The following is a 26,786-nucleotide window of genomic DNA, read 5'->3' as shown; positions in this document are numbered from 1 at the left end:
GATATTAAAATTATACTATATATCTATGTTAATATCATTTAAATTTAATTATACATCATATACATATATAAGATTGATTGTTTTGATATACTTATCCCAAAATGATTTCCGAACAAACAAGAGTGATCATTTAATTTTTATGAGCACGGCAATTTAGTACAGAATAGTAACTGATTTCTTAGTTATTTAATATATAATTATTATTTCATAATATGCACAAACATAAATTCATAGATATAAAATATCTATTCTGCACAAGACATATATCTTAACATAAGTATGTATCTCTTTAATAATTTTAAATCTTAAACATTTATAAATCTTATGCCAAAACAAAATAACAAAATGAGAATAAATTTCAAAATAAATATTTATATCGAACAATAACTAAGATGAAAAAAAAGCGACATAAAAAGAGAAAAATATTGAAGATAGATATGATTGACATGTGAACGTAAACTTCTTATAACCATAACTAATTTTTAAATTGCTAAATCTTGATATAATACCGAGCTAACATAATTTCATTGTAATCAAATAGTAGGCACGAGATTCTTTAGTCTAAATGTTAGGTTCTTAAGCGATAAGTGATTTTTTGATCTAAAATACTTTAAAAATGTGATCAGCTCGTCAGTAAAAAATTATGTTATTAACAAAAAACCTTTTTTAAAAATTGTCTAAAGGGCAAAAATATTAATTCGATCAAGAATATAAATTTTTTTTTTCATACAATATTTTTTAAATAGTTTTAATATATATTCATCATGCGAAAGGCAAAGACGCATGTTTTATCCTATTATGCTATTATTCGTTATGTGTCTAGGCCTCGGCACAGATTGGATATCTCAGCTTTTGAAAGTATTTGTGATTTGCTTCGAATGTGATGGATATCTAATTTTCCGATTTGCTTTGTTTCGAAAAAATAAGGATATTTGGAAAAACGGATATCCGAAAAATAAATAGATATTTAAGGATATCTCATTTGTTTTGATTTATACAAATAATATTAAAAATTCTATACAAAATTTTTTTTGTAAAATATTTTTTTTTGCATGATATAAAAGATAAAACTAAAAGAAATAGTGAATCTACATATTTTGTAAATTTTTACACTTAGTTAACATTTATAATAATACAAAACTGAAGAAAAATCTATAATGGTCATAAATATTTTCTCTTCTTTTTATATAATACTTTGATATAAGTAATAATGTGAATATAATCTATCAAATCATATGTTGGAGTAATAATTATATAGTTTTATACATTTAAAACTTTAAATATAATAAAAAATACATGTATTTATATATTGACGGATCTGATCGGATATTCGCTTCCTAAAATTTTAATATTTGTAATTTGCTTCGATTTTAATGGATATTAAATTTTAGTATTTGCTTTGCTTTAAAAACGTACAAATATCTTAAATTTTTGGAAATGCGACGAAGAAAGAATCTAATCAAATTTAACAGATAAAACTATTTTAACTAGGTTTATCCAAGTACACGATGTAGACGATGGTAAAAAAAAAAAAAAAGTTAGATGAGCACACGAGTCACGACGACAAGACCGTAAAAAACATGAATCACGTGCGACAAAGACAGCTTAACTAAACCTACCCTTCCCTACCTCTTCATATTAGGATTTAGTCGAATTACTTGATCAGGGGTCGTCAATAAAGGCTACTAGAGTAGAAAGTCTGGAATTCTTTTCCCACGTGATTTTATGTAACTGTATATATTGTTATTATTTATACTTTTTTGATAAATAATAATAGTATTTGAGATAAATAAAATTATTTATAAAATTAATACAGTTTGAAATTACTTTTAAACTGAAAGTAAATATAATTTACATTAGATTTGTAAAGTAACATCTTTTATATAACGAAAAAATGTTATAAAATAGAAGGAGTATCTGCAAATTAATGAAAAACTGTTTAATATTAAAATCTTGTTGTTTCATAAAACGTATACACTATTTTTGTTATACAAAATATCACTTGACAATTTGACATTATTATTATTATTATTATTATTATTAAATTTTAAATTCACCAGCTTTGAAAAATAAAATCAGAAGTATATTTTTATAGTCTAGTATTTTTTATTTAGTTTAACTAGTTCAGTTTAATTTTATTTAAATTTCGATAGAGTAAATAAAATTTTACAAAAAAATACTTTTTATATTATATTAAATGATTATTTTAAATATATATTTTATTATTAAGTTATAAATTTTAATTTTAATTTTGCTTTAGCTAAAATGATTTAAATTGGTGTAAGTCATATGTTAATTAATCTACGAACCGATAAATTTAAATAAAAGTTTAATTATTTTATTCCTAGAAAAAATTAATTTGTTTAGTTATAATATATATGATATATAAATTGATGTTTAATCGTGATATATTAGTTATTAGTTACTCATGTATTTCAAATGTTTTGCCAAAAATAAATATTATGAATAAAATTTATATTAGTGATGATATAAAAATTATTAGTTATTATTATATTTAAAAATATTACCAAAAATATAAATGTGTATGAGGAAAATTTTCTATGTTACAGATTGATATCATGTAATTTTTTTCAAAATTTCGTTATATTGTTTTTGATACTGCATATGGTCATGATATATGTACAAATCTCTTTGTAAATAATACTTAGAAGATTTATACATATTTTAAATTTAATATTTAATATAAAGTGCCTTGTTCTTATAACTAGATTTTTTTAATCTCAGAAACTATTAGTTAAATAAATATAATTATTAAGAAAATAGATATATTTTCTTTATTTTTAGTTCAATCATTTTTATTTGTGTAAAATTATCAAAATAAAATCTTTTGTGAATTGGAGAGAGTAGTTGTGGGTTCTAGATGTAAAAGTATATGTCAATTTAATTTTGAATAGTTCTGAATTTTTTTTTTGAGCAAATAAAATTATTTATTGAAGAGTTATCTAAGAATTTTTTAATAATTTGTAGTAAAATTGTATATATTTAGACCACAGAAAAAAGAACTTTAAAGATTCTTTATATAAATTTCTTTTATTGAATTATACAAGACGAGAAAACAGCGGTCGAGGCCTTTTAAGTAGGACTGGGTAAATAAACCGAACCCAATCCAATAAAAATTTAATCCAAACCAATCTGAACCCGACATATACCGAATGGAGCTTGTTTTATGGTATTTTGGGTTATGGGTATTATCCAAACCGAACCTGAATCTAAATAGATATCCAATAGAACCCGAGACATTCAAAACCCTATAAAAAATATGTACCGAACATGATCTTAAATCCTAATATATATCAAAAATACACTAATATATATTGAACATCTAAGATATTTATCTACTACATGAAGGTTGGTGGTTCTATTACATGAATGTTGATGGTTGAAGGGGGCGGTTAAAGGTTTGAAGTTTTCAGATTTTGATTTTGTATTCACTGAACAATGTTTCTCATTTCATAAAACTTGGTTTTGGTTTTATGCTTTTCTTTATTTGGTTTTCTTTCTATCAATATATATATTTACCATTCGTTTGATTTCGAATGATCACGCTTGATGTTCATTTCTTATTTTTGAATCGATTTTGTTTATGTTTTGGTTACAAAATAGGTACAAATCAGGTATTTTAAAACCGAAGAACCGATTTTACATATGTTTTGGTTTAAAATAGGTATAAATTAGTTAAGTTTAAACCAAAAAACCGATTGGGACCCAAACCCGAAAATACATTGGGTTGTACATGTTCTTTAAAGATTTACTAATCCCGATTCGAATTCGATAGAACCCGAACTGGTCCCGAACCGAACTTATATATAATCCGTGTGGAATTGATTTTGATAAACCCAAAAAAAAACAAAATCCGATTGGACAAAACCGAAATTCGATTGGGATCCCGGATGCTCAGGTCTGGTTTTAAGTATCAGCCCAGAAAGAAGAAGTTCAAGACTAAAAAAACACATAGATACATCAATACATGCATTAAGGGCTAATTTTCCCGTACAAATTGGTTTAACTCGAGATCATTTTGTAGTTTTCTTTTTGATAATATAGTGATTGTAGTTCAACAAGGGTGTTCCACAAAGGAGTAAAGGATTATTGTTTAGTCAATCCATTCTATTATTCTTAATTTTCCAAATGGTGCTTAAATTATTCAAGTCGAATGAACTAGCGCTTAATAATTTATTTCAAGTAAAAACAAAAAATTTAAGTCAAATTTTTTTTTTCAATCAGTGCCGGTCTTACTATGGTTTATACCGCCGAAGCCAAAATGAAAGTAAATGTACTTATATATATTTTATCAAAATCACAAAATAATTAAAAAAAAAGATCACAAAATAATATTAAATAACATAAAAAATCAAATTACGGAAACTGTTTATAACAACTATTGATATTTAGGATACTTCCTATTGAAATATATATATATATATATATTTTAACTAAACATATATACTTTAGTCTTTCAACCATAGCTGTCAAAATTGATAATATAAAAATTCTATTTAACTTTTCTTGTGGCAGGTAGACTGCAAATAATTTTTTTATCACCTTTAGTTTCGAAAAAAAATCAGCTGTGGTAACTGGTATCAGTATAGTTAATAATATGCGATAAGAAATTTATGTGTTTTGATAACAATTTTTGATACTTTTGTTTCAAAACTCAAGCATTTCAATAGGCTTTCAACTCTATTCTCGAAAAATCTTTAGTTTTACAAATAAACCAATACCAATTTTGTGTAAATGCATACAAGTAAATAATTTATAAAAAAACTTAAAATTTTATATTAAAACTTATATAAAAATAAAAAATATTTATAAAGTTACTTACTTTGACTTGCAAAATTATATTATTAATTTATTTCTAATTTATTAAAAAATTGTAAGAGCTTCAAAAATATTTACAAAAATGTATAAGTATATATAAAGGATTTATAAATCATATAAAATTGTATTATACATAACTTAATTTATCAATATTTTTGAATTCTATAAGAGTGTAAAAATTATTAACACTAGTTTAAATTAATTTTAAGAGTTCTTATAAATAGCTTACTATAACTTACTATCCTTTATAAATTATTAGATAGTTTTATCTGTGAAACTTTAATGTTTATAAATGATTTATAAGAGCATACAAATATTTTATGAAATATTTAAAATTATAAACCAAAATAAAGTATTTATAAATACATATAAACAATTTATAGGAGTTTATATTTTTAATAAAATTTTAAAAATCTTTTATGAAGGTTTCTGAATCATTTAGAAGATATAGTTAATTTATTTTCATATATATAAATAACAAAAAAATATTATTTCTAATGTAAATTACAATAGTTGTATCTAAGAATGTTCTAATGGATCATGCTTAATAGTTTTATTAGAAAAAGAAACCGGCAATACAAGAATACAACAAGAATAGACAAGATAATCAAGGACTCTGCAAATTCAAGTTTGAACAAACTTACTTCACTTCACAGCTACCAAGTCAAGCCAAAATCATTAATAAACCAAAGAAGAAGACAAAATCAAATCAAGACAAGTTCAAAAATTACTGCAACATGAAGACACTACTCAGCACTCAAGGCTTCAATACAAGGACACGCCATCATAAATTCTTTCCATCAAGTTAGTATAATTAAAGAATCAAGGTTTTGTAAAAGGCAAAGTGAATTTGAGCGAGACTTCTCTAAAATTCCTTGCACTACAAACTCTAAATATTTTTATCTTTCTGTTGTATTTTTCACTTGTGTATTTAAAACTTGTATTTCAAATGAAATCAATAAAAGTAAGTTTTAATTCAAATATTGTTTACAATTTCATTTCAGCATTTAAATTTAATAATTTACACTATACGATCTCTTGTATGTTCTTAAATTATAAATATAATAATTTCTTGAATATTCTTAAATTATAAATATAAGATCATAACCTGGGTTTTACAAAGTAAATGGTGTCAGAGCCTTTCAATTTTTTGCCGATTATAAGTACTTAATTTCCAGTAAATAAAGTGAAAATTATTAATTAAAATTTTCAAAATTAAAAATTATATGTTTAAACTATACTTTTTCTTGTGAAAATCAAACTATCAGAATCTTGCCGGTTGTGTTGTCAACCTAGGTGTAAATCCTAAAGACAGTGAGTCCGTTAGTAAGCCATCATTCTGTCCCTGTTAAGAGTCGATTAGTTTGTATTTAAATTTGAGTTATAGTATAATTTAAACATGGCATCTTCAGGTAGGAAATGGTTTAAATTAAAACATGCATCTTCTTCTTCGTCTCAAAAGACAAATAATTTAAGAGAAATTATGTCAAAAATCACAACATTTAATCAAGAAATATCGCATGATTAACTACCCCAATTTAGTCCAGAAAATATATATCAAATAGAAAATTTTGATTTTAAAACTGCATATTCTATTAAAGAACATGAACAAACTATATCATTACAAAACGAATTTGAAGAAATTAAATCATTATCTTCTATTGCTTTGGACAAGTATATATAGAAGAAAAAACTTTAACAGTATTCATTTCGGATTAATACAAATAACAATCAAACCTTTGTCTAGGACAGGGATTGATTATCCAATACTTATGTTATTAAGGGATGAAATTCTATTAAATTTTGAATTCATTCTTAGGAGCTGTACAAGCAAACTTATGTAACGGAGCTGTATGTTTTAATTGCGCTATGAATTTTAAAGTAAATCTACATAATCCAATAATATTTAATACATTAGTTTAAATGTACACCTATCTGAAATTAAATTTCAACAAGAAAGACATGGCTATCTATTGTTATATAGAATATACTTTAAGCAATCTACATCAGAATTTAATCTTAGATGTTTATTACAAAACGATAAAGGAGAAACAACAATATTAGCTGTTTATAGTAAAGATACTCCCACATCTACTTACACTCCTAAGCAACTAAAATGGACAGAAAATAGTATTCATGACCAATGGATAATTGATATTACCCAACCACCAAGAAATTTTGAACAAAAAACTATCACTAGTATAACTGAACTACTAAAATTTGGATCCTTTAGAGAACCATCCTTATTAAAAAAAATCAGTTCCTTTTACCCAGGATCTTCCTTTTCTGGTATGGCTAATACTCAATCAGATGAAAGTGTAGAAAACAAATTAATTAGGAATCCAGAAAAAAAATTCCAATTAATTTGCAACCACCTATTGCTTAACCTATTCAAAAATCTGAAGTAGAATCTAATTTTCCCACTTCTCAAACACCTTGAGACTTTAAATCTGTAAATGTTATTTAAAAAAATTTGAAATTGATAGACAACATTTTAAAGAAGAATTTTTATCTCATAAGAATACAGATAAAAGACAATGGTATTTTAAAACATTTAATACTAAAGAAACAACTATTAGCTATCGAGAAAATTGGTATGATCATATGAATAATATAAAAACTAATATTCAATTCTTTACATGGTTTGAAACATATTCCCAAGAAAATGAAACAGATTACCCTTACAAAAATGAATCAATTAATACTAGTCCAACTTTGTATAATATATGGGAAATAACTAATGGAGAAAATATTAAATCAGTTCATCCACCTTTAAAAGATATAAAGTTATATACACCTCAAAGATAAGTAATAGCTACTCCATTTAGAACTGGGAAAATAGAGATGATAAAGACATAGTAAATTATATGTTTTCTCTATTGTAATACATATTATTAATTTTATTATTGAAATTTTTATGATTCACTTATGGCAATCATAATGCTCGCACAGCTCTATAAATATGACAGACCTAAAAATAGTTTACGAACAGAATAATAGTTAGCTACGTCAATCTTTAACTGCCAATAGTTAGACCACCCACAATAGGAGTGTTGAAACACACTTTCAACAGTTGAAATTCATGCAGTTTCAATGGCTGAAAAACAAATTGTGGTCCACGCAGCCAAATCTCACTCTATGGTTGGCCAGAATATTTAAAGCGTGTGTACACGCGTGCGGAGTACCACGATTCCTTTTTTATTTTTTAAATATGGATAAGATTTAAATGTTGTGTTCTAATTGGTTGTGTAGATTACTTTAGATTTTTATCCCCACCTAATAATTAAAACGCAACTTTATATAATAAAACTTTTTTCTTAAAATAAAAATTATATCAAAATTTTAGATATTTTTTCTCTATAAATAGAGACCACCCTCATTTCATTTGGACACTGGAAAAACATCATTTTCACTATAATCAACTATTTTAGTGTTTAATTTTTTTTTTTGTTAAATAGATCCTGATAATAATTCTTTAACACTCAAAATTCTTCTAATTTTCTTTTTACTTCCAAAATCCCAACAATTATCAATTATTAAAAGTTATGTTATTTTAATTTGGATAAACTATCTATTTCACCACGAGAATATAGCATCAAATCCTCATCGAAGTATGACCTCGTGCTAGATCTCTCCGGATTAAAAGTTTCAAATCTGTTTATCCACGAATTAAAAGTTTTAGATTTATTTCTCCCCAAATTAATAATGGAAAACTTATTTACCCATTGATCTTGGTTTAAACTTGTTTAATGTTAACCAAATAACTTTAAATTAATTAAACCAAAAAATACCAATTTGAGTAACAAAAAACTGACCTTAAGAGACGTCGGCTGGGTAATCATGATAAATTACTTTTGTTTTCCTGTGCTTTTGAGATCTTCTTCGTTTATGTGCTTGGATGAGAGAGCTGTTCACTTTCTGACTGAAGTGAAGGGCTATGAGAGACAACATAAGACTCTGGAAGTTTTGAGAAGGAGAAACTATGAGAATTTTTTTAGGCTGATAGATCTGAGCCGTTAGTAAAGAGAAGTTATATGGTTTCTTCATTGTCATTGCTACTGAGTTTGGAGCCATGAATCACATGTTGAATCCGATGGTTTTTATGTCAATCCGAGAAGTTAGACGACGTCTCGATGAAATTGAGTCGGAAATCGAATCTGGGCAAATTTTCTTGTTACTCGATTGGTTTTTGTTTGGTTTAATTGATTTAAAATTATTTGGTTAACATTAAACCAGTTTAAACCAATATCAATGGATAAATAAGTTTTTGATTATTAATTTAGGGAGAAATAAATCTAAAAATTTTACACTACAAGAAAAATAGGGTTTAATAGGAAACCAAAATAGCGTTTTTTACGATTGTGCTATGTTTGATATACATGTTAGTTTTAGATAGCGTTTTATATATTTGGAAACGCTATGATAGAGTGGTATATTTGAAAACACTATGATAACATATGGTTTTATATGTCACACTTAAGTTTAATAGCAAAGCATGATTAAAAACGCTATGTTTGGTTTTTGAAACACTAAACCCTAAAACAAGTTCTTAAACCTTAAACTCTAAATACAAACTTTAAACTCTATTTTAACATGAAATGATAAATTTAACTTCAAATGTTAGATATAAACTAAAAATTAATCTTTTTCAAAAATTTATCTCAAATCTTAAACCCTATATTCATACATTTATTCCAAACTCAAAATTTTAAATATAAACAAAAAAATTGGTTTAGTCTTTTGTAATACAACTTTATAATTTATAAATAAATTTTGATTTAAAATAAAATGTAATCATAAGTTCAATTTCGATTTATATTTTAATTTTTTATAAATATTTATTTTTAATAATGTAAATAATAACAAAATTTAAACGTTATTAAAGAATATTTAATTGCATACAAAAAACAGCGCTATGGTATATTACAATACGATACCAGTACAAAAAACGCTATTTAAATTCTGATCTACTATTACGGACGATGATACATCGCTTGTTAAAACACTATAGTATTGTTAGATAGCATTTTTTGACCGCTGAAAAAAAACTTTTCTCTTGTAGTGTTAATTCGTGGATAAATAGATTTGAAATTTTTAATTCGGAGAAATTTAGCACGAGATCATACTTCGGTGGAGATCTGATGTTATATCATACTTTTCGGGAAAAAATAGATCGTTTAACCTTTTAGTTTTTAAGTTAATTGTTAATATGTAATTGTTATGTTGTAAGAAACAAAAATATGAAATAAAATTTGTGGGGTAGGGTATTGATTTTTGTAAACAAACCATTGTATAGGCTTAGAATAAAATGAGAATAAAATATCATACATGTGTCACTTGGAGAGAGTTTCTTACAAAATCTACATAAATGTGTTCATACTATATATTTTTTTCAATATAAATTCACATGCATAGTTCTAATAAAACTCATGTTATCCAATTTTTTTTTGTTTCAATCAAAACAGACAACGAATTAAAGGACAAATTATATATTTTTATTGTTTACGGATAAAGCTGGGCAAAATATTCATAAATTGATTAGATTAGTTATCCATTTTTATTTGAACCAAAAAATTTAGATATCTGTAACTCTACGAAACAAATCAAATACTAAAATGCAATAACCTTAAAAAAAAACAAATCGTAGATAGCAATATTTTTAAGACGGAATATCCAATTCAATCTGTTATATGTATATATATATACACATATATTTAAAGAATTATATGTATATATAAGTTATATATAAAAATATTTAAATAAGTTTTCTAATATTTTATGTATTAAATTTATTATATTAGGTATTAGAATTTAAAATTTTAAATAATGTTTATTTTGTAATAAAATATTATTATTATTATTATATTTTCATTTATTTATTTTTTCATTTTATTTACGGATCAAATTGGATATGCTTTAAACTAAAAACTTTGGTTATCCGAGACATCGAATGTCTGGGTGGATACAGATCGAATAGACATGAATGCCTCCAAATACCTAAATATTCGATATGTTCCCACCCCCTATTTACGGATACAATTTGATTTTTTTATATGTAAAAACTCACTAATATCTAGACCTATTTTATTTTTATTTGTTTTAGGTTAAATGTTTTTATCTTTTATTTGTTATTTTGGATAAAAGTATCATTTAGTATTAATTAACAGTATTTTATATATTTATCAACCGTCTTTATATACTTTTATGTACACATACATGTGCACATTGACGTAAGCACTTAATAACTAAATATTCACCACAACTATCTAATTTTTTTGGAAATTGAAATATTCTTTTTTCTTAATGCGTCTTTCACTATCGACCAAATTGTAGTGAAATAATTTGTATTAATATTTTTATTTTCCTATTTTTAACTATTATCCGTTTAGAAACTATAATATGAAACCATTGATTCGACATTACGACTATCTAAAAATCATAACATAAAGACAAACAAATAATAGTAATTTTTGGTTATCACCAGAAAAATACAAAAAAAAATAAACATTTTAAACGAACAAACTAAAATAAATATTGATTTAGAATGATAATTATATTTTAAAAGATTAAAAAAAACCAAAAAATAACGTAAAACCGAATCGATATCCAAATTATATAGATTAGATTTAGTGTCTCTTTGTTAAAAATAAAGCAACTGATAATTACATTCTGTGCAAGACGCAGGTTATTACCTAGTGGGTATTAAATAAATGAATTGAAAGAAAAAAAGAAAATTGTGGAAGCATCGTAGCCTAATGGTTAAGGTTTAAAGGCTTTTACACCCATGTCTGGGGTTCGATTCTCAGACTATGTAATTTATTGCAGATTATCTCAAATTCAAGTTTCAAATCCCAGAGAAAGCGCGATTTATTAGGCAACTATGTAGATTATGGAAAGATGAATGAAGTATTACAAGGAAATTGTAATATCATAATAAATCAGCGTTAAAAAAAAACTACGTGGAATATTAAAAGAAAAAAATAAAGATGTTAAAAATGGGAAGGGTGTTGAAATCACGGTCTACGGTCTTAGCTACGTCAATCTTTATCCGGTTTTTGACTGATAATAATAGTTTTCCAGAAACTGAATATTTATACGGTTCTATACGGAAACTTGAAATGTATAAATAGATAGTACGGAAAACGTACGTATTACTCACTTGTAGTAAGAGTCATCCACTACTAATAGCTCAAAAGTAAAACCTCTTTACACTTCCAAATAAAAAGTCCAATATACCAAACTGTTTAGCCATGAGCATGAGTACCATGAACCCATCTTATTCTAGTTTCACATTTGTTGTGTTGTTGGTCTTGGTTCTCGCTATGATTTCCTTGAGATCCAAGAAACCAAAAGGCCAGCTTCCTTCGGGCCCACGAGGATGGCCGATTATAGGGAACTTGTTCCATATGATCATGAACCGACCGGTTCACGTGTGGATCCACCGTTGCATGGAGAACATGCAAACGGAGATAGCTTGCTTCCGCTTCGCTCGCGTCCATGTCATCACCGTAACCTCAAGCGAGATCGCCCGAGAAGTGCTTAGAGAAAAAGACGAGGCTCTTGCAGACAGAACAGAGTCGTACTCGAGCAATCTCGTTAGCCATGGCTACAAAGAAGTTGCTTTCTCTTCCTACGGAGAGAGATGGAAGCTGATGAAGAAAATGATGACCACAAAACTAATGTCTCCGACAACATTGAACAAAACATTCAGTGATAGAACCCTAGAAGCGGATAATATCGTCACGTATGTTTTCAATCTACCCCGACAAGGGTCCATAAACGTGAGAGATGTTGCCTTAACGTATTGCCATGCTGTGATGATGAGGATGATGTTTGGCCAGAGACATTTTGATGTAGCGGCTGAGGACGGAGGTCTCGGGCCAAAAGAGAAAGAGCATATGGACGCAATTTACCGAGCTCTAGATTGTCTTTTCAGCTTTAATGTAACGAATTACATACCTTTTCTTAGAGGGTGGAACATCGATAACGAGGAGGCAGAGGTCAGAGAAGCGGTTGATATCCTCAACAGATGCAACGACCCAATCATCCACGAGAGAATGAATCTGTGGAGGAAGAAAGGTGGAAAAGAGAAGGAAGAAGATTGGCTCGATATTCTCATCACGCTAAAAGATGACCAAGGAATGCCTTTGTTCACATTTGATGAGATTAGGGCTCAGTGCAAGGTAACTATCCAATTGTGACAAAACATTGATTAGGGTTTAATGTTTTACGCATACATCTTCCCATATTTAGGATATCAATGTTGCAACAATTGACAATACGATGAACAACGTGGAGTGGACGATCGCAGAGATGTTGAATAATCCTGAGATTCTTGAGAAAGCCACTAATGAATTGGACGTGGTAGTTGGCAAAAACAGACTCGTGCAAGAATCAGACATACCACAACTCAACTACATCAAAGCTTGTAGTAGAGAATCTTTCCGGCTTCACCCTGCTAATGCCTTCATGCCTCCTCATGGAGCCCGACAGGATACTACACTTGCTGGTTATTTCATTCCCAAAGGTAAAATCATTCAAAAAAAAAAAAAAAAAAAGGTAAAATCATTCATTTATTATTATTATTATTATTATTATTATTATTATTATTATTATTATTATTGTGGTTAGAAGAAACCAGTAAAATAAATATTTTGTACAAATATAATAAAATATAAATACGTATAGAAGTAATCAACCTTTTTTGGTTTTAAAAGTTAATAGTATCATACAGCTTAAGTTCGGGATTGTAAACCATGGACAAAACTTAGGATCACCTTTTAAAGTGAATCTTTAAATTTATCATACTCCTTCATAACTAATCAAAGTGTCACGTAGATAAATGAATAAAAATATTAAATATTTAAAAATTAAAATAGTTTAAAAATAATAATGATAGTTTAAAAATTGTCAATTTTTCTCTAACACACTTTCTTATAGTTTAATTATCTTTTTATAAGATATTTTTTTATTATTTTTGCTACCTAATAGAGAAGATTTTATTTTCCCCTTTTAATATTATAATTTCCAAAATAAAATTTATATTTTACTAAAGTTTAGTTTACCAATTATTTTTATTAAGTTTATATTTATTTTGATATTTAAATTAAAACTAAAAATTATAATAAAATTGTGATGTGCAGTATAATTTTACGGTTTTACTTAAAAGAAAATTTAACAATATGAAAATTGGTTTCTTTTTTATTTAACTCTATTTTCAAAAAAGTGAAAAAAATATTTTAGATATTTTAATTTAATTTAATTTAATTTGATAAATTATATTGATATACGTATATTGTTTTTCACATTAAGTTTATTTTCTAGATCCTGTATAGTTATTTTTTTAATTTATAACCTGTATATTTTTGGGTCTTAATGATCATATGTTGACAAAAAACATATATATAACCTGTATACGGTTATGTTTACGATGATGAGTCAAAATTGGCTTTAATCTCAGAATACTCAATTATTATGATATCTTGAAAAAAATAATTTAGCAATATATCAGTATATATAATTAAGAACACTATTTTGACATCAACTTGTCTTGTGCCATTCATAAGCGGTACAAGGTACAAACTATATATACTTGACATATCAGTTTAATTACAAATATTTATTTATTTTAATAATAGTCTTTTATACAAATAGAAACTATAAATAAAATTTCAAATAAAATGAATTAATCATTGATTAATCAGACCAATTAATTTGTGACGTAATTTGGTATGACATACTTTAGCAGGTAAGTAACGTACATGGGCAATAATCTAGTATGTGAAGAAGGAAACATTTGAAAATGCAATCTGACATATGTTCCTGCTGCTATATATGTTCATTTAGTTTAGATAAGAAAAAGACAAAAAGAGTAGTTTCTCAAAAGAAGAAAGTAGTATAATCGTTTCGTTATCCAATTAAGACAAAAAGGACGACGAGTACATGAGCTCTGTTTAACGTTATCCATCTATCTTATTAAAACAGAAATATTCTGTTGGACCTAACATTTATTTTATAAGTTTTTAAATTAAATACACATTTATACTTTATAGTTAAACCTACATTAAATCACTAATGTTCCTTTCTTTATACTACTATCCATATTTCCAAACAATATACTTATTTTTTTATACTACTATCAATGTTTCCAAACAATATATTTTTTATACTACTATCAATGTTTCCAAACAATACAATAATTAATCTTAGTTATTTTATATATATATCATTTTCTCTTTAAAATTTTGTAGAAACGTTATAATTTCATAAATTGCAAAATAATGAAATTTAAAATTTGGATTATAAGAGTACAAATTATGAAACTATTACAATTTAAATCCAATTAGATTACATATCGGTCATCCATCAGTTCGATCGGTTAGTCTCGGGTTTTAGTGATTTTTTAATATGAATATTTTAAAAATCTAAATTGAATTGTCAGATCTTCGGATTAATCGGTATAATCACAATCGGGTTGAATTTAAAAACACGAATTTAAATGCAAAAATGTTTTAAATACACACTCTTTAAAAATTACCAAAATATTTGTTAAGTTATTAGTGAAATTTTTCATCGTAAAATATTCCGAAAAATCTAGTTGATATTAAGTTCCGAAAAATATAGTCGAGCATTAAATCATTAAATGAAATATATATAGTACTCCAACTGGATGTAGGCGAACATTATATGACGTGTTTGATTAATCTTCTTGCAATAATAGGTAGTCAAATTCTTGTGAGCCGTCTAGGGCTTGGTCGCAATCCTAATATATGGGACGAGTCTAACGTATTCAAGCCAGAGCGCCACCTTGCTGGCCATGTTGGAAACTCAATGGACGTGACTTTGATGGAGCCTGAGATGCGGTTCGTAATATTCAGCACTGGTCGACGTGGCTGCGCAGGTACTAAAATTGGGACATCTATGACTATAATGTTGCTAGCCAGGCTTCTCCAGGGATTCGAATGGACCCTCCCTTATGATACAAGTCAAGTCGAGCTTGTTCCGGGGGATACTAACTTGTTCATGGCCAAACCTCTACTTGCATGTGCGAAACCTAGGCTGACTCCAACTTTATATCCCAAAATTCAGGTCTAAAATTCGGAGAAATTATTCGCTGGAAAAAAATTATCAAGATATGTTATATAGTTGAAATAAGGTTGTGTATATATACTACTAAAACCATGTATCCTACTACTTACGTTGTACTCTTTCGTCATCTTTGTAATCCAATATTGCAATAATAAGACTTATTGTTATGTCAACTTAACAACGGATATATATGTGTGTATATATAACCATATTTTTGTTGCTTTTTATTATGCTACGCTTTCTTTGAGTTTCCCGAAGGTTATGCGTTTTTGATAAAATGAAACTCCAATAACCATTTTTTTGTTGTTTTTTTTTTGTTTTTTTTTATAAAAAATTAAATCCAAATCTATTAAAAATACAAACTTAACTTCCGAGTGGAGGTGTAGTCTCCGAGAGACTCTCTCTCTGAAATTTATACGGATGTATCCACAATCATGGTAAATAGAACAATGGCAGGAGGATCAAACCAAGAATGCAGTTGCTTTTTTATTATGGTACACTGTCTTTGAGTTTCCAGCTCCAGCACCTCTTCTTGTTCCAAGAGAAGTAATGTCTGAATTTGAGATCAACGGCTACATGGTTCAACCCAAGACACTGCTCTATGTGAATGCATGGCTATCGGATTCGGACGTGATCCAGAGACATGGAAAGATCCAGAGATGTTTCTCCCCGAGAGGTTTATGGATAATACCATAGATGCAAAGGGGCGGAACTTTGAGCTGTTAACCTTTGGAAGTGGTAGGAGAATATGTCCTGGAATGTACATGGGGACAACAATGGTGGAATTTGGTCTTGCTAATATGTTGTTTCAGTTTGACTGGAAATTACTAGAAGACATGGTGGTCGAAGATATGGACATGGAAGAATCTCCTGGACTCACTGTGGGCATGAAAAATGACCTTCTACTTGTTCCTGTCAAGTATTGAGAACGTTGATCGCTTCAAAGTTAAAAACTATATATATTGTATGTGTGTTCTTTACAAATTAAAATGTAGCACCCATTGTATCGAAATAAAGTATTTCTTGTGTTCATTTTTTTTCTTCTTATCGTATAATCCAACCAGAATTGTTGCATTACGTTCCAAAACATTGTTATTTGTTCATGAATCATGGATTCATGGGACATTATTTGGCTTGTTTCTTAGTTAACACGTCTACGTATTGAATGTAAATGATGTCTCTCAAGGGATAGTTTATATTTTTTTTTTGGTGCTTTAATGGACAAAAGAATCTCATATGACTTTTTTGAGTTTTAGTATGCAAGTAATCAGGAACACAAGTCAAAGGTTTAACATAGGAAAAAAAACATTACAAGCAAAACGTTTGGTATTATTCTTTTCCTCTCGTGTAACATCTATAAAGTTAAAAGTCATAAAACAATTACCTCTTAATTTTAGTACATCAGAACACTTTAATAGGTAAGTATTACAAGATTTTTCAGAAAAAAAATAAACAAATCAAGAAGAGACTCATATTAGAACTTGTGAAATATTCATGAAAAACTAGGTTGTTTTTGGTATCTTCAAATTGGTTTAATTTTGTAATATTAGAAATAAGCAAATAACAAACTTGTACTAAATTACTATATTAAAGTATTTAAACTATATTATACTAATTGAGATGTTTGTTTAGTTCTACTTTGCGAAAACTAGTACAGCATATGGAATCAAATGATTACAGAAAATTAATAAACTTTGTAGCATCAATGAGTACCGAAAATTAATTATTTCTAAAGATGTCAAGAAAAAAAAAATGGAACAAACGCAATCACAATATGCTAGCGTTTGGTACTGCATCTTCTAGCTCGCATAGTTCCTGAAGGAGGACTATTCAAGGAAAAGCTACAATGAGTATGCAACCGATACGAGTACCTAAACAACGCCCCTAAGTTCGAACGTGCATGAAACGTTCCCCTCAGGTTCAACAAGACCGGACCGGTTTCAATCTGACGCTGCAGCTCTCTGCTCTGCTCTTGCTGGAGCCTGACTTGACTGCTCACGAGATGAACGTTAGCAAACATTGACATCTTCTTAGGAATCTCGAAAGGCGCGACGTACGAACTCGCTATAAGAGTGTTGTAATAGTAAAGATCGAAGGTCAAGTAGTTGAACTCAACGCTGCTTTTCTTGTTTGGGTTTGTGAAGTTCGCTAAAACGGTTAGGTCACCGTTGAGGAGAAACCCCATGTCGAGGTAAGCAGCGTGTAAGTTAGCGGATGAGATGTCGATGTGAGGAGAGCGTGGACGGTACACTAGGTAGACGATGAGGACGATAAGACCTGCGAGAATGAGAATGATCCAGAAGATTACACAGCAGAATGCAGCTGACCAAGTCATTGCGTTTGTTTGGTCTGTTGAAGGTGGTGGTGGATGTTGCTGGCCTCTGCGGTGATGTGGGGATGGTGTTGGAGCGTTTCTCCATGGAGTTGGTTTGGCTATTGGAGGTAGTGTTGTTGTGTAACCTCCGGGGGAAACACGTGGTTGTTGTTGTTGTTGTGGTGGTGGTTGAGGTGGAGACCTTTGTTGTTGTTGTTGTTGTTGATGATGGCCTTCAGGGCTTAATAGTAATGGTCTTTTTGAAGATTTTGGAGGTTTTTTGGGTAGTGGTTTCTCTTGAGGGGGTGATAGTAATGGTATTTTGGAAGAGTTTGAAGTTTTTCTTGGTGGTAGTCTCTCTTCAGGGCTTAGTGGTAAAGGTGTTTCGGAAGGAGGGATAGGAGCTTTACGGTGGCGATCACGAGTCTTGATTAGGATTCCAGGTGGAGGAGCATTTGGGTGAGATTGTGAGGTAGAGGCACCACCACCTTTGAGAGGTTGATTCTGCGATGGAATGCGCGCGAAATGAGGGTTGGTTTCATGGTGATGGTGGTGAGACATTTAGAGGAAGAAGGGTAAGAGATCATCAAAAGGAAACTGAATCAAAGAGGAGCTGAGATGAAAGCATGAGAGGAGGGAGGGAGGGAGATTTCAACTGTTTCCCAGTTTCTAAATTGGTTAGAGAGATAGATGATAACTTGATGAGAAGTTCAAGTAAGGATTCTTGTTGTGGGGGAACTAATCTCTCCAACATAAAGAATGAAACTAATACACCCAAGCAAGTAATCTTTTTTTTTTTTGTAGATTCTTTGTCCTTTGCACTAAACAAAACACAAAGAAACACTATTGAACATTCTCTCTTTTTTTTCCTCTCGTTTAATAAGTTCCTTGTAATTACTTAGCTCAAATTTCTTTTCTTTAATCCAGGGGTTAAGAACTTACAGGTTAGGAGTACTAGAGATTCTTCTGATGTATATATGAGAACTTCTTAAACAGACTATACTCTATCCAGATCGGCAGTTAAGAATCCTCAATCCTTAATTTGTAAAATGTTACAGAGAGGAGCCGTTGCGTGCCTCACTGAGCTATCATGGCCAGCGTTGGTCCTATCCTTATGAAGGCTAGAAGCCAAAATCATAAAAAAGGCCGAAAAATTAATGTATGCAGTGTGGCCTATGCTTCCCTGCTTGTGGCCAGGGCCGGTACTGATCATGGCTTTGAATATGGTTGTTCACTACTATGCCTTCTTTAGCATGAATAGTGGCTAGAACAGAAAAGACAATACAAGGAGAGAGGCTGATCGTCACTCAACGGCGCAGATAAGCAGGGCTCTGACTCCTCCTGTCATGATCTATCTAATATCACATTTTCAACTTTCAGTATATTAACACTTCTTGGATCTGAAGTTGATTATGGAAATTGGAAAACTTAGAAAAGAGAAGAGCATTTATTCATATAGTAAACAACTACTGGTATTCCAAGATTATACCAAATTCCACATAGAATGATTCCATTCCTCAACAAGTTCAAAACGAAAAAAAAAAAAACAATTATGGATCACAAGTGTGTTATATCACAGATACTAAGCACTGATCAACACTCGTTCCTCCGAAAATGTAATGATAAAAAAGATGATGAATGGTTATAGCAGCAGCTCAGGCTCTCATAAACCTCTGCAAAGAAGAACATGAGAGAAACCATTACAACATGTTGATTCCTATTATAAACAACAATGGTTCGAGAAAAGATCCTAGAGTGATTGTTCTTGCAGCATCTTTACTGAAAAAACTCAAGCTTTTTCTCATACCCAAATCATTCAAACCAAACAAAACCAAAAAAATAGTTCATAAGCAGATCAACCAACAATTAAGCTTATTCTGCAATAAATAGTCCAAGAACAGATCCTTGAGTGTATGTTCTTGCAGCATCTATACTAAAGTCTCAACCTTTTTTATCAAAATGAGTACACATATCTCATCTCACCAACCAAACAGAGCAACCATTAAGCTAATTATACAACAATGGTCCAAGACCAGAACCTAAAGTCTAAGTTCTTGTACCATCTTAACTAAAGTCTGGACCTTTATTTTATTCTCATCTCACCAAACCAAAGCATCAACCATTTAAAAACTCCCATACCTGACTTTCTTGATGAGGATGGACTGTAGCTTGCGAGCAAAGTCAATGGATTTGATCTTGCGTTCAAGATTCTTCCTAGCGAGGACCTTCTTCTCCGAGTTCTTGATGTGATGAGTCTGCTGCGCTTTGATCAGCCTCTCCATCCCGCTCGACTGCATCTTCCTCTGCAGAATCGTCAGCGCCTTGTCTAGATCCCCCGAGAACACCTTCACCCTTATCCCTCTCTCCTGCTGCATCTGGCTCTGACTCGGTCGAGTCAGCAGTCCCGTGACTCGCTTCGCTATCGTGTTCATCTTCGCAAATGTTATCTCTTTCTTTCACTTGGTTTCTGAGACCAAACAGAGTCTCGAGATTGTGAGCATATGAGAGAGAGAGAGAGAGAGAAACCTAACGGATCTGAGTTCGACTTACCTGTCACTTCGTTTGTCGGAATCTCGCCGGCGAGAGATCAAAGATGATGGAAAAGAATAATGACTAAAATTAGATACGGGCTTAAGCTAGCGATGGAGGAAATGAGACAAATCAGAGAAATTAGGGGTGACTATGTAATTACATTAGATTATGAAGACATGTTTGCAAATATCAAGTAACATAAACCTCTGACTAACTTAGAGAGTGTTGACTTTTTAAGATGAACATAAAAGTTTAGAAAAAGTTCTGATTAGTGGCGAGCTCTTGCTAGGGGATAGGCCTGGGCATTCGGGTCGTCGGGTCGGGTTCGGGTCGGGTTCGGATCGGGTCCTTTCGGGTCCGGGTCTTTCGGATCTAGGAGCTTAGGATCTGATAGGGTAATTTTAAATTTTCGGTTTCGGGTCGGTTCGGGTCGTACCGGGTCCGGGTCGGTTCGGGTCTTATATAGTTGGACCCATTCGGGTAATTAGAATTTATCGGTTCGGTTCTGGGTCGGGTTCGGGTCGGGTTCGGTTCGGGTTCGACCTAAAATATACCTAAAAATACAAAAAAAATTTGAAAATATTTATATATCCGAAAATAATTAAAATTTTATTTAAAGTTTGTGTTTTTATTATATTAAAATATGTATATATACTAAATTATGCGAGATAGAACAATAATTGGTTGTATCCTAGTGGCTAACTCCCTTACTCTATAGACAAATAACCCGTCTTTGACTCCCCCTCAATTCATTTTATATAATTTACATTATTAATTCGGGTATCCGTCGGGTTTCGGGTTCGGTCCAGGTCGGGTCCAAGACCCGCGGGTCCTCTACAACAAGACCCGATAGAGTAATTTGATCGGATCGGTTCCTACCCGGACCGGGTTTTTTCGGGTCGGTTTCGGGTCGGGTCTTCGGGTCCAGGTAAAATGTCCAGGCCTACTAGGGGAGTCGTTTGAATTTTCGGAGATAACAATTTAAAGTACATTTGAATTTTATGATTTTCGATAAAATTCGCATCAATATTACATATACAATTCGGATTCGGATATTCATTTCAATTATTTAAGAATATCAAAAATCTAATTATACCTTAAAATCCAAAAATTGTATAATATATAATTTGAATAATATAAGATTAAATACATGAAAATGGTATAATTTGGAAATATGGCAGATAATAAGTAGGTATTTAGAAATTTCTAATGTTTTGAGCATTTGAATAAGTTTATTTTCTTGGTAATTTTTGGATGATTTCATTTATTTTGAATATTTTTGTAGATATTAAATCTACAATAATTAATATCTAATCTAAGGTAATTGATATATTTATTTGAGGGTGAAGTCATGACTCTACCTTTAGTTAAAAACTAGAAACATATATAAAAACTAGGGGAAATTTGTGCTTCACGTGGAATATGTTATTTTGATCTCTAATATATTTACTTAAAATGATTGTTATAAAGTTGTGTGATTGAAAGATGCTGAATCCAGATATTGGTTTGGTTTTGATTTGGTTCTAATTCATTTTTTTGTATTCTGGTTTATAAAAATTAGCTACCATATTAATTTCATATCTACTTTGGTTTGGCTTATATACTATTGTATTTTGGTTTGTTTGATTTTATACCAAAATCATTACTATATTTACTTCTAAAAAATTAGTTTATATGATTAGAATTTATTAAAACGTAATTTATATTCCGTATTTTAATTATCAAATAAAATAATTTCTGTTTTATTTAACTATCAAAAATAATAATATAGTAATAATATTAAGTAACTATATTACATCATAAATATTTACCAATTTAATAAAAAAAGAAAAATAAAATAACACTTTTTACTCAGAATGAAATAAAATTATTAAAATCAATGTTTTAAATATAAATATCACATTAATAAATAAATCATATATATATGATTCATTTTATTATAAATATATATAAGTATACGAATATATTTTAGTTAATTGGTTTCTTTAATTTATTCGGTTTTATCGGTTTATATCGAATCCATATACCGTGATTTTCTTAAAAATATTCTCCAGTAGATTTATTCACAGTATTATCAAATCCTAACTAATTTTGTATTTTAGTTCAGTTCGATTTTAGTTGGTTCGATTTTATCCGATTGAACACTCTTAATCTTGTGTCTATGTAACATATAAAGTAATTTTTGAAATTTAATCCAGATATTACAAAAGGTATACGGAGACCACGTGGTTAGATATGTCTGCTCAAATTATGAAAAAGAATTTAGTTATTTATTTGTATGAGTACTTAGTAGCATGAGCCACATCCATTTTAAATGTTATTGAGGTGGCATGTAGTTGCAAGTCTTGTACTCCCTATAATTTTCCGAATAAGCTAAACAACATTCAAGTTATTTGTCTGTTTTTTTTTTTTGACTAACAGTTATTTGTCTGTTAGGTAGTCATTGTTTGTGAAAATTATACATTTCCAACATGGTATGTTCATCGTGATTGTTTTTGATAAATAACAAAAAGCAGAATATACAAAAAGATTTGCTTTCCATGATTTTCTAGTTTCCTGTGTTTTCTTAATCTAGGTATATTACACGTTAACCCCGTTCATAATTAATAATTTTGAGAGATAAAGGTGAGTCTCCAAAAGTTGAGACCTTCCAAACAATCCATAAGGTTTTACTCTGAATCATATGAGTCATCTAATATCACTAAACTCGTAAGAGAACTTCAATTCGATATAGAAACACATGGTCAAAATTATAAAATAAGAAAAATTAATTACTAAGATATAAGAGCTTTTCTACTTACGACGTCCTTTCTCATCATGTAGTGATGTTTCATCTTTAGCCTAATGAGAACTGAGTTTATCTATAAATCTATGCTTCAATAACACTGCTCGCAATAATAATAGTAATTACTTCTTTCCTTTTATGTAAGTGCGTGCAATTTTTGTTACAAAATAACTACCGAGTTAGAATTTAGGTAACAATTTTTTTAGAATTATATGTTATATGATTTTATATTTTATAGTTTATTTTTTATTGGTTGAAATGCAGTTAATTACCGAAATGAAATGGAGTATCAAATAAAATATAATGAAACTATATTATATACACCAACATAAATTAATTCTTATTTCAGTAGTTTAATATATGTTTTATCAATAATTCTACATCAATAGATCGGGATTTCGAAGTTGTTAAGAAGTTGGTATTTCAAATTTATTCACAATTTATATGGAAATTTATATAATTACATTATTAATAATATTTAAATAAGCCAAATGTCTATTTTATGACACCAAAGGCAAATATACAATTTAAAGGATTAACTTTTCATCATATTTGAAGGATTTTTTTCAAGAAAACCTCTAAAATGATTTTTTTGCGTATTAAACCGCAAACTTGAAAACTCAGAAGTGTCAGGTCAAACTGTCATACAATCCTTAACCGTGTTGTATAAGAGTATATTTTTAGTTGAAATCAAAATGACGTTGTTTAAAGCAATTTATTTATTTTGTAAATACATAAATAGAGTATCTCTAGTTTAGCCATCGTTGACCAAACCATTTACGCTATCGTGTTTCCTTTTGTAAACCATTAAACACAACCAGAGTTGGCCCTGGATTAAAACCCATAAAGCAAAAGATTTAAAGACTGGGATTTGTTTAGTTGTAATGAGAGATATTTGGTGTAGTGGTATGTATGTGAATTTAATTGGATCTGTAGGCGCAAGTTAGAGTGTGCTTGTTTTATTTTTTGATATTTTTTTGTCTTTTTAATAGTCACACAATACGTAAAGAAGTTTGATCGTAAACTATGATTACCCAAAAATGTAATTTCGTTTTATGTCGATATCTACTATAATAACTGAAAAAGTTTAGAATAACTACATAAATTAAATAGTAATTAATTATCTTCTTAACCTTTACCATTGCATCTTATAATGTACCTGGAGATGAAGAGGAATTGGTTTCAGATCCATGAATTCAACTTGGCCCTTTTAGCTAAATAGCTGTGGCGTCTTGTTCAGTTCCCAGATTCGTTAATTGCAAGGGTATTACGAGGCAGATACTATCGACTGAGCTCGCCGTTGCGAATATGTTCAGTAGATACCCATCTTATGTGTGGACAAGTATCATAGCAGCAAAGAAGCTATTGATGTTGGGTATTAGAAATAAAGTACATTCAGGATATGAGATTAAAATATGGAAGAATCCATGAATCCCATCATTGCCAGCAAGATCAGCCCGACCTAGTGCTCCAATGGTACATCCGGATATGAGAGTTAGTAGTCTTATTAACTTTGAGATAAAAGAGTGGAATTTACGAATGCTGGAACAGTATGTGCATCATGAAGACATACCAAGTATACAGAGTTTGGCCTTAAGCCTGACTCATCGACAAGATACATTATGTTGGAACTATACCAAAAATGGTCAATACACAGTAAAATCTGGATATTGGACAGCCACAAACATACTGAAGGATGACTGGGAAAAACAAGTTCTGGAACCCAGCATTACTAAACTCCAGACCTTTGCATGAAAAGTGAATGCTCCACAAAAGATTCGCCATCTTATGTGGCAATTGATTACATGACAAGTAGCGGTTACGAGGAACCTAGTACGAAGAAATATGCACTGTGACAATTACTGTCCAAGATGTGGAGAACCAGAAGAAACCGCTTCTCATGCAATCTTTAAATGTCCATCAGCTCTACAAACATGGACGTTATCATCAACACCATCCAGTCATCAAATATTCCTTACCTCGAGCATATACTATAACATGGATTATTTGTATTGGAGGAAGAATAGCATAATGGAGCCAGAAAATGATAGGGATCGATATATGGATTATTTGGTACATATGGACAGCTAGGAATGACAAGCTGTTCAGGGGACTAGACAGAGATTATATGGAGTTAGTCAGGCATGCAGAGAGTGAATGCCAAGCTTGGCACAATACCAGGCTCGAATCAAGTTACTCAAGAACCTCAAACCTTATGCTTGGGCGACATATGCATGATAGATGGTTCTTGGACCTCTACAGATCAGTTTAGTGGAATTGGAAGGCTCCGATAATCCACCACGAACGGTGCCCGACTGGTCTGTTCGGATCTCCGCCACGAGCTCTGATCAAACAGGTCAACACGTACGAGTATATATGTTACTACAAACGATGGTAAACGAAGATCTTTAGGTGACGACAAAGCAGAAGATTCTCTCTTGAGTCGCTCTCGAAGCGTTTGGATATCTTCATGAGTGAGATCGAGAGTGAACCGAAATATCTTCGTTTGCCATTGTTTGTAGAAATTATGAAATTGTTTAGAAGACAATCATTTTTGAACTACTTCTCTTTGATCAAAACAAAAAAAGAACTACTTCTCATCTAGTCAGGTTCTAAAGTTTTTCAAAACAAATATCTGAAGTTTAAAATGTGAATTTCGGAAATGATAATTGTTTTGTTCTTTTATCTCCAAATATTTTATTTATCACAACTAGATTAAGATCCGGGCCTTACGCAGAATAAGTATTATATATAAATTGCTTTTATGTATTATATATTTTTTACATATTATGAAATAATAATATATATATAATAATTAAAAATTCAGTAACTGTTACGTCTATAATTAAATTGGTACAAACACATAAATAAATTTTATTAATTTAAACAAACACGTTTTCTGTTTTTTGATCTTTTGTATTTTTAATAACAAAAATTTACAATCTTTGATAAAAACAATTTCTGGGATATTTAATAGTTATAGTAATTTGTAATTTTTGTAACATTCAATGCAAAGTTTAAAATATAAATATTAAGTTGTCAATATTTGTTAAAAAAATTCTCAAAAAAATCAAAGCAGATTTCAGAAATTAAAAAATTATGTATTTTATATGGTATATAATTTACTTTAAAATATATATATATATATATATATATATATATATATATATATATATATTAATATTTATTAAATAAACATTCCTATTTATATAATTTTGTAATTAATTG

The 26,786-nt window shown here is 29.6% G+C and overlaps 3 protein-coding genes across 3 annotated transcripts; 1 reads left to right on the top strand and 2 right to left on the bottom strand.

The window, feature by feature from the left end:
* The first annotated feature begins 12,089 nt into the window (after nt 1–12,089).
* LOC108831495 (dihomomethionine N-hydroxylase-like) lies at nt 12,090–15,947 on the top strand. The gene is made up of 3 exons (XM_056988376.1): nt 12,090–13,022; nt 13,093–13,366; nt 15,560–15,947. The coding sequence occupies exons 1-3, from the start codon at nt 12,090–12,092 to the stop codon at nt 15,931–15,933; spliced, it is 1,581 nt and encodes a 526-aa protein (XP_056844356.1). The 3' UTR covers nt 15,934–15,947.
* Nucleotides 15,948–17,526: 1,579 nt separating this feature from the next.
* LOC108809957 (NDR1/HIN1-like protein 13) lies at nt 17,527–19,587 on the bottom strand. Its single transcript, XM_018582087.2, has one exon. It carries the CDS (start codon nt 18,800–18,802, stop codon nt 17,705–17,707), a length of 1,098 nt encoding a protein of 365 aa, XP_018437589.1. The 5' UTR covers nt 18,803–19,587; the 3' UTR covers nt 17,527–17,704.
* Nucleotides 19,588–19,675: 88 nt separating this feature from the next.
* On the bottom strand, nt 19,676–20,951 carry LOC108831496 (uncharacterized). Its single transcript, XM_018605037.2, has 3 exons — nt 20,792–20,951; nt 20,381–20,708; nt 19,676–19,914 (listed from the first exon to the last, which is right to left on the bottom strand). Exons 2-3 carry the CDS (start codon nt 20,671–20,673, stop codon nt 19,905–19,907), a joined length of 303 nt encoding a protein of 100 aa, XP_018460539.2. The 5' UTR covers nt 20,674–20,708; nt 20,792–20,951; the 3' UTR covers nt 19,676–19,904.
* Between the last annotated feature and the right edge of the window lie 5,835 nt (nt 20,952–26,786).

This window comes from Raphanus sativus, chromosome 6 (genome assembly GCF_000801105.2).
Source record: "Raphanus sativus cultivar WK10039 chromosome 6, ASM80110v3, whole genome shotgun sequence".
In the NCBI taxonomy this organism is placed as follows: domain Eukaryota; kingdom Viridiplantae; phylum Streptophyta; class Magnoliopsida; order Brassicales; family Brassicaceae; genus Raphanus; species Raphanus sativus.
This window is presented reverse-complemented; position numbering and strand designations above follow the sequence as displayed.